At 41.9% G+C, this 9,596-nt stretch overlaps 1 protein-coding gene across 1 annotated transcript in view; it reads right to left on the reverse strand.

Annotated features, from left to right (window-relative positions):
- MORC3 (MORC family CW-type zinc finger 3) overlaps window positions 1-9,434 on the reverse strand; it is a 41,367-nt gene extending 31,933 nt beyond the window's left edge. The window contains exons 1-2 of the mRNA XM_007470497.1: window positions 9,372-9,434; window positions 220-292 (exon numbers count right to left, since the gene is read on the reverse strand). Coding sequence (XP_007470559.1) covers window positions 220-292; window positions 9,372-9,410 — 112 coding nt within the window. The 5' untranslated portion in view covers window positions 9,411-9,434. The remainder of the gene's footprint in view (window positions 1-219; window positions 293-9,371) is intronic.
- Between the last annotated feature and the right edge of the window lie 162 nt (window positions 9,435-9,596).

Genomic DNA, 9,596 nt, shown 5'->3' on the forward strand with positions numbered 1-9,596 from the left:
GTAGGGAAATACTCTGACAACTGTATAGGGAAGGCTGAGCACTGATTAACTTGACATCAGTTTGAATAGTTGTTATGCTAGGTAACCTTTACCAATGTTATCGCTGAGATACATTTTGGTTTTTTTTAAAAGCACATCTGCATACTACTTTTCAATAAAAAGCTTTTTAGAACTTCAATTGCAAGCAACAGATTATACACGAAACACCAATTTACTTACCTATTAATTCAGCAACCGCACTAAATGGCCAAGTGTGACTAGTAGAATTTGTATGTAAAAACTTCGGGCAAAGCTGAAATAAACCAATGATTCACGTAAATTAATTAAGGTCTTACTTTTGAGAACAGACGCCAAAATAATTTTCTGTCCCAGTATTAAGTGAGACCAAGCAAGAATGACTTAGCTGCTTGCGTCAGGATATACCTGGAAGACATAACCCGGAAAATGAGATTCCTGGAAGATAAGGCTGTAAATCAACTAAACAGTTTCTCATCAAGCTGTGCTGCAAAACCCTTGCCTCCTGTGTCCACCAATCCAGAGCCATATCATAAAGTGCCCAATCCCAAAGCTATCCACCCTACAAGACCTACCTCAAAATTACCATGAGATAAAACTAAGACTTTGTCAAAGGGGTGTTTTCTCCTTTAGTGCATTAAGCTTAAGAAACTTAGCTTTGCTTATTTATCAACAGGCTTTTCTCATGGTCTCTCCAAGTTCATTATATCAACAGTTGAACTTGCAGCCCTGGAACAGTATACATCTATAAAGCCTTCAAACAATGTCAAATTAACAGCTCAAATGCAACAAACCTTCTTGACCTCCAGAGATTTTATGTCCGATTCATGGTAATACAGTATGGAAGAGTATGTTAATCAACCTCATGCTATAGGGAACTCTCTAAATTCCTGAGTAGTGCAGATATCAAATGCCTAAAAATGTACAAATGGTTTAAAAAGGCTGAGGCTTGGAAATTTCAATATGCAGAGTATTTCCATGAAATGAGGACTTTTTTGTGTTCATTATGAACAGATTATCTCATATTTAAGGGAGAAAAAAGAGGCACTTTAAGTGTTTCATGTGAAGAGCCCTAGAAATATGATTAGATTATAAATCCAACCAGCTGCATTTACAGTGTTCAGCTGCTGCCACAAGGTGTCAGAAAGAGGTCTACTATTCCTCTGTCCACCCTCGATTTTAGACAATCCCTAAGCATTTGTTTACTATCAGGTTAAAGTACACATGTGAAAAATAGTATTCTGTAGAAGAGTGGTCTTCAAACTGGAGCATATGTAACTCAGACCTTCTATGGCATACTTTCTATAGCATACATCCACATAATAATGGTGTATAAGGAATTCCCCAACTTTCTAAAACAAGGGTTTTGATAAAGAAAATCAATTTCCAGGCCTTCATCTTCTACAAGAAACCTTTTGCCAAATTAGTATACCTGAGTCCTGTCCCAGGCCCTCCCCTTGCACAATCATCATTCCTCCATTTATAAAAGAATACACAGTGTACTCCTCACCCATTCTAAATCTTACTATGGGGCATGGCTTTGGGGTGTAAAGCCTCTGGCTACCAAAGGAGAAAACGATTAATCAACACCAGAAACCCTTAGAATCGTTTCTGTCTTTGCTCTCTATTTTACGAATTTGTTAGGTGTGAAGTCTGGAGTTAGAAATTGGGTATTTTGGTCCATGTTGTAATACTTTGATTTTAGATGTATGGCAGACTGTCAACTTACATTTAATGACTTCATCCTATATACCAACTCCAAACTGACATGGTACACATTGTTCTTGAGTAAGAGTCCCGGGGGAACAAAGCAAAGAAGGCATCAGTAAGAAAAGATGAATGCTTAAACAGTGGCTTTTTGGGTATTTAAACAAAAGCATTATTTTCAACTACTATTCTCATCTCTCGAACATGTCATCAGCTGGAAAGAAAAACACCCTTCAACAGCCAACACACACACACACACACACACACACACACACACACACACACACACACACGACATGGACTGTGGAGTATCTTTAACTAGATGTGTGATCCTGGGTAAGCAACTTAACCCTCTGTGCCTCAAGTTTTATCATCTGTGAAAATAAGGATGATAATAATATCAGCTTACCAAGACATTAAGAGAATTAAAAAACTTAATATTTATAAATGCTTAGAAGAACACCTGGGACATAATAAGCATTATAAGTGTATGTTTTTTTAAAAAGGTAAGTATACCCTTAAAGGCACAAATGAGCTCATATATAAATAAAGAAAATCCTCAAGGGCCTCAAGTAAAGAAGGAATTAAAAACTAAAATAAAATTTGAAAATGTGGATTAGAGTGGGGTGCTTAACTGGAATACAAAGGTTTCAATTTTAAAGGTGACTCAGGGATAGGAGACATGGCAGAAGAGAAGCACGCACTTGAAGTAGCTGCCCCCTCTTACCTCCTCAGTAAAAAAGGGGGTGGGGGGAATATGCCCAATGGGAAGCTTTCTGTTTTGCTCTGGACTCTAGATTTAAAAAAAAAAAGTGTAACATGAAATTCTGTAAAGAGACATGCCTTCACTTGGGTTAAGCATTTCAATTTATATAACCTGCAGAACCACTGTGGAGACACAGCCTCAACCAGAGGATTCTCCCAGAGACATTATTTGGGGAATATTTGAGTACACAATCTAAAATAACATTAAAGGAAAAAATCCACCAGGAGAAAATATTAGCAGACAAGATATAGTAGTATTAGACATCGCCGCCCAACACTAGGTAAAAGAAATATCAGCCTATAAAACAGGAATCTCTTGAAATAACTAGACATTTAAAAAGTAATCCTCGGGCTTCCCTGGTGGCGCAGTGCTTGAGAGTCCGCCTGCCGATGCATGGGACACGGGTTCGTGCCCTGGTCCGGGAAGATCCCACATGCCGCAGAGCGGCTGGGCCCATGAGCCATGGCCACTGGGCCTGCACGTCCGGAGCCTGTGCTCCGCAAATGGGAGAGGCCACAACAGTGAGAGGCCCGCATAACGCAAGAAAAAAAAACAAAAAACAAAAAACAGGAATCTCTTGAAATAACTAGACATTTAAAAAGTAATCCTCGGGCTTCCCTGGTGGCGCAGTGGTTGAGAGTCCGCCTGCCGATGCATGGGACACGGGTTCGTGCCCTGGTCCGGGAAGATCCCACATGCCGCAGAGCGGCTGGGCCCATGAGCCATGGCCACTGGGCCTGCACGTCCGGAGCCTGTGCTCCGCAACGGGAGAGGCTACAACAGTGAGAGGCCCGCGAACCACAAAAAAAAAAAAAAAAAGTAATCCTCCCCTCCAAAAAAAAACACAAAAATGAGATACAACGAAGACCACACAGATATATTAAAGAATCAATAGAGGGACTTCAGACTTCCCTGGTGGCGCAGTGGTTAAGAATCCGCCTGCCAATGCAGGGACACAGGTTCGAGACCTGGTCCAAGAAGATCCCACATGCCACGGAGCAACTAAGCCCGTGCGCCACAACTACTGAGCCTGCGCTCTAGAGCCTGTGTGCCACAACTACTGAGCCCGCATGCCACAACTACTGAAGCCCATGTGCCTAGAGCCCATGCTCTGCAACAAGAGAAGCCACCACAACGAGAAGCCCGTGCAAAGCAACGAAGAGTGGCCCCTGTTCACCACAACTAGAGAAAGCCCGCACGCAGCAACAAAGACCCAACGCAGCCAAAAATAAATAAATAAAAAATATATTATTAAAAAAAAGAATCAACAGAACTTTTAGAGTCAACAAATATTCACAAATGTAAAAAATCATTTAAATATAATATGGAAGCCTGAACACATGGACAGTGTTTACCTCTGCTGCCTCCCGAAGCCGCCCTATAATGAAGGAAAAAAAGGGGTATAAACCCAGAAGAACAAAGAGAATCAAAGAAGTGATTACTAATAGCAGACAAAATAGTCAGTAGTTTGGAAACTGGAAAGCACAGACTAGTGACAAGTGATTTAATAGCCTGGAAAAAGCTAAATCCGAAGCCTGTAGGAGATGAGAAAACCAACCAGAAGCAGGTCAGGAACCTTGGCAACCCCAGAAAGTCTTAAAAATTAGACTTTGTACCTTTGAAGTAAAAGATACTAGAAGTTGTATGAAGACAAGATAGGTTGAAAGTCTTTAAAAGAAGAAAGATTCCCCAGATCCTTCTTTTACCCTGAGCAGCCCTTCAACTACCCTCAGCAAACCACATAAGGCTGGAGGTCTGTTCTCTGGAGAAACTGACAGTGGCAGGCTCACAGACAATCAAAAGCAGGTGGGTTAAAAGCAGGTCAGCAAACAGACCAGAAATAAACCCTCTCATATATGGTCAAATGATTTTCCACAAGGGTATAAAGACCATTTAATGAGGAAAGGACAGTTTTTTCAACAAATAGTGCTGGGAAAACTGGATATCCATAAAAAGAATGAAATTGTAGCCTTACCCTATACCATAAATAAAAATTAACTCAAAATGGATCAAAGAGCTGAAACCATAAAACTCTTAGAAGAAAACATAGGGGAAACCTTTTACTACATTGGACTTGGCAATGACTTCTTGAAATCACCAAAATTTAAAACTTCTGTACATCAAAGCAGCAGTCCCCAATCTTTTTGGCACCAGGGACTGGTTTCCTGGAAGACAATTTTTCCACAGACTGGCTGGGGGGGTGGTGGAGAAATGGTTCAGGCGGTAATGCAAGCGATGGGGAGCCGCAGATGAAGGAGATGAACCTTTACTCGCTTGCCAGCCTCTCACCTCCTGCTGTGTGGCCTGGCTCCTAGCAGGCCATGGACCACTGCATCAAAGGACACAATCTACAGAGTGAAAAGGCAACCTACAGGATGGGGGGGAAATCTGCAAATCAAGTATATGATGAAGGGTTAATATGTAGAATTTACAAAGAACTCCTACAACTCAACAACAAGAAGACTACAAACAGATTAAACAATGGGCAAAGGACTCAGATATTTCTCCAAAGATGCTCAACATCTCTAATCATTAGGGAAATGAAAATCAAAACTACAATGAGATACCGCCTCACACTCAAAGGGTTGGGTGTTGTTAAAAATCAAAATAAAAAATACAACAACAAAAGCAGAAAGTAAGTGTAGGGGAGGCCATGGAGGAACTGGAACTCGTGCGCACCCTTCTAGGGAATATAAAATGGTGCAGCCACTGTAGAAAATATAGAGGGGGCTCAAAAAATTAAATATACATTTGCCACAGGATCCAACAATTCTAATTCTGGGTATATACTGAAAAGGACTGAAAGCAGGGTCCTTTTTTTTCCTCCTTAAATGAAGTATAGTTGATTCAGGTGTACACTCAAGTGATTCCATTATACATACATACATATATACACACACAAAGATATGTGTGTGCATGTGTGTGTATACATATATATATATGTATGTATAACACATACTTTTCCCAGACGCTTTTCCAGTATAGGTTATTACAAGATATTGAATATAGTTCCCTGTGCTATACAGTAGGTCCTTACTGTTTTTTATTTTGTATAAAATTTATCTGTTTTGTACACAGTAGTGAAATCAGGGTCTTCAAGAGACATCTGCACACCCATGTTCACAGTAGCATTATTCATAATAACCAAAAGTGGAAGCAACATAAATGTCCATCGATGAATGAACAAAATGTAGTATATTCATAGAGCGGAATATTATTCAGCTTTAAAAGGGAAAGAAAATTAGATACATGCTACAACATGCATGAACCTTGAGGACATTATGCTAAGAGGAACAAGCCAATCACAAAAAGACAAATAATGTATGATTCCACTTATATAATGTACCTAGAGTAGTCAAATTCACAGGAGGTAAAACGGCCAGGAGCTGGTGGAAGGGGGAATGGAGGGTTATTTTTTAATGGGTACAGAGTTTTAGTTTCGCAAGATGAAGAGTTCTGGAGATTGGTTGTACAACATTGTGAATGTACTTAACCTACTGAGCTGCACACTTAAAAATAGTTAAGATGGTAAATTTTATGTTATGTGTATTTCACCATAATAGTAAACAAATGAAAACCAAATCTGCAAACTGAACAATGGGATACTCCTATCTCCTTTTCCCTGCTTCAGAAGAGCTAGCAGCCAGGATTATATAAGCCATGCAGGAGACTAGATGTAGAATTCCTCTCTGGAAAACGGAATGATTTCTAAAATTTCTATTTGGTTCTTTTACAATTGTGCCAGGCCATTCTGGATAGCTTTTTTTTAATCCCTCACTTGAAAAAAAATTATTTTACAAGTTTTAAAAGTTATTTTAAATATACTTACTTTATGGTCTAACACTTCCATTCTTTACGGTCAACAGACACTGACAGAGAGTGCTCCAACAACACTGCTGGCTCCTTCTACCTGATCACCCAACACTGAAGCCCACCAAAGGACTAGCTCTACTTGGGTATGAACATCCATTTTTTTAGTGTCTCACTTGGAGATATAAGTAGAAGGCTGACCATCTCCAGACATTTGAGAATGTGTAAAATTAGAATAAAAAACACACAGTAAAAAGAATGTAAAGAAACTAGAGGCAATGCAGTGAGCAAAAGAAAACTTCAAAAATACTATGATTAATATACCCAGAGATAAAAACAAATATTTTGTTGAGAAAGATTTTTAAAAGATATTCAGAGAATAAGACAGTGTTTATAATAATTAAATATATGGTAAGAGAAAGGTAGGAGATGAAACGGAGGAAATCTCCCAGAAAGAAAAAGCAATGGGAAGGAAAACAGGAGACAAAAGAAAACAGAAAAATAAAGGGAAAACTGTCACCAAATAAATGAGAAAATTTTCCATATATTATGGACTTGAGTCTCCAGCCTAAGTACCAGTACAATGCACAGGACTCTATTAAACAATAAAGCATGCCTTTAAAATTCTAAAAAGAAATAATTTCTAATCTAGAATTACAAACCCAGCCAAATTATATGTAAAGAACAAGGGTAGCAAAAACATATTTCCAAGAAAAGACATAAATTTTCTTCCCATGTACTCTGTTCTCAAGAAGCTACACCTGTTTTTGGAAAAATGGATAGGCTTCACTGCTAACAGTAAAAAAAAAAAAAAAAAAAAAAAAAAAAAAAAAATATTTACTGAGTATTTATGGCGTGAACAGGACCTTTATAAGACTTTTACAGGCACTGGCTCATTTAAACCAACTTTCCAGTGGGAAAAAAAAAAAAAAAAGAAAAAGAAAAAGAAAATATTTACTGAGTATTTATGGCGTGAACAGGACCTTTATAAGACTTTTACAGGCACTGGCTCATTTAAACCAACTTTCCAGTGGGTACGATTATTTATTCCCACTCTTCAGGTCACATATACAGTTATCAGCCAGGATTTGAACCCAGGCATGTGAGCTCCAGAACCAATGCTCTCAGTCACAAAATGGTTATTAGCATTTGAGAGCTATACCAAAGGAATAAGCAAGCCTTTATTCCAAAGAAACTTCATTTATGGAAACTGAAATGTCTATTTCACATAATTTTCATGTTACGAAATATTATTCTTTTATCTTTCTGCCCCCAACCATTTAAGGATCGTGTGCCATACAAAAACAGGTGGCAGGCTGGATTTGGCCCATAAACTGCAGTTTGCCAACTCCTGTCCTAAAGCAAAAGACCAGTGTAAATACACTCCAGAAGCTGCAGATGGGAGATTTCTATCAATGAGGTTCCAAACGGCCATTACCCACAAAAGAAAGATTTAGCACACGGACAGCTGCTACACCCAGAGAGCCAGCTAACAACAATGCCAGTCTCTCAAGACTGTTTGACCCTTATCTTTGCTCCCTCGGTCTTCTCAATCTTGAAGAGACAGAGATAGCAACTTGGGAGGAGCTGGGGAATGGCGAAAAGAATCAAAGTGCAGAAATAGCAAGGAAAAAAAAAAAAAAAAAACCCAGTTCACTCCTTTTTTCTCACCACAGTTTTCTGGGCCACAATTTGGCCCAATATGAGGGGAAAGAGCAGGGCTTTAAAATGAATAAGAGCTTTAAAAGTAGTTAAAGTCTGACTTAACTGTACCTGAGGCTAATTGGAAAGCATCAGAATCTGTCCAGATTCACCCAGGTGAATTAGCAAATAATGTTTAAAGCCAGTGGTAAGAAAGAGTAAAGTTCCTCTCTGTCTTCCATCTAACTACTATCTCATTCAATAAACCAGTTAGGTAACCAAAGAGCCTTTATTCCAAATATGTAAAGAACACTCATAAATCAATAAAAATACCCCTCAAAAGAAAAAGAAAATATAAAAATAGGCAAAGGATATGAAGTTGTTTTTTTTCTTTTTTAAATCCCAAACCAAAAAGGGTGAAATGTGACAAACTTTCAACTTCAAAGTCAAGTAAACGTAAACAGATACCATTTGACCCTCATCAGGAAGAACGTTAAAGTCTAATGATACCAGGTGTTGGCAGGAATCTGGCTAAATGAATGCAAGTCAAAGGGCAAAATACCATTTTTAACGCAATGGTATTACCATTTGAATAATGAGACTGCTGCAGCCATTCTTTGGCCAGCACCAACACCCTCCAGAGAAGAGGTACATTTTTGTATAACAAGGCCAACTTTTTAAGGAGAATCATGTAGGGAGGCCACGCCCACACCTTAGGCTGTGAAATTTTAATTCATATTGTGTGACCGCTCCCTCCGAAAAAGACTCACAGATCCAAAAAACATGCTCAAGGATCCCCAAGAACCCGAGACGCTCCGGAACAGACACGACCCGGAGACTAGAGGGGAAACGCGAGAGCTCGGTGGTGACCTAGGAGCGATTTGGGCCCGAGGGCTTAACTGGAGGGAAGCGGCAGGAATTTAAATCAATCAGGAAGACTAGTCCCAGCTCGCAGCACCCCGTCCCACCGCCAGGAGGTCAAGGCCGCTGGGCATTTCTGGCAGCAGACCACCTCTCCCTCCCCCTCCGGGACACTCCGCGGGCCCGCAGGCCGGGATGGGTCAGAGGCCCCGCGGTCCGAGGGGCGGGCCGACTGGCCGCCGAGGCCTCGCCCTCGGACGACAGCTGCGGGGCAGCCAAGAGGGAGCCAGGAGGAGGGGCCGCGGCCCCGACCCGCCCCGCCCCGAACCCGCGGAGGCAAAACAGAAACGCAGCCCGGCGCGCGCCGCCCGGCCCTGCCCTGCCCTGCCCGCTGCCGAGCAGCTCCGCCGTCGGTAGCGAGATGGCCGCCGCCGCCTCCCCCGGCCCCGCCGCTGCCCCAGCCGCCGCGCCGGGCCGACAAGTCGCCACCGCCCACTGCCGACCCCCCCTCGCTTGCCCGCCTGCCCGCCCTCCTGGGACACGGCCCGCTCCACCCCTCGCGGCTGCTCACCGCGCTGAGGCGGATCCCGCTGGGTGGCTGCGCCGCCATCTTGAGCGAGTTACAAAGCCAGGACCGACCTCGGCCGCAATCCGACTGGGAGGCGGCGGGAGACAAATGTGGATCCCGAGAGGCCCCTCCCACTTCCTGGGCGGAGCGCGCGGGTGACCGCGCCCACTCGCTTCCGCCTCCTGGCGCTGTGGAATTGGGAGTGTAGGGCAGGGAAATCGCCCTGGG

The sequence above is a fragment of the Lipotes vexillifer genome, unplaced genomic scaffold (assembly GCF_000442215.2).
Source record: "Lipotes vexillifer unplaced genomic scaffold, Lipotes_vexillifer_v1.1 scaffold402, whole genome shotgun sequence".
In the NCBI taxonomy this organism is placed as follows: Eukaryota; Metazoa; Chordata; class Mammalia; order Artiodactyla; family Lipotidae; genus Lipotes; species Lipotes vexillifer.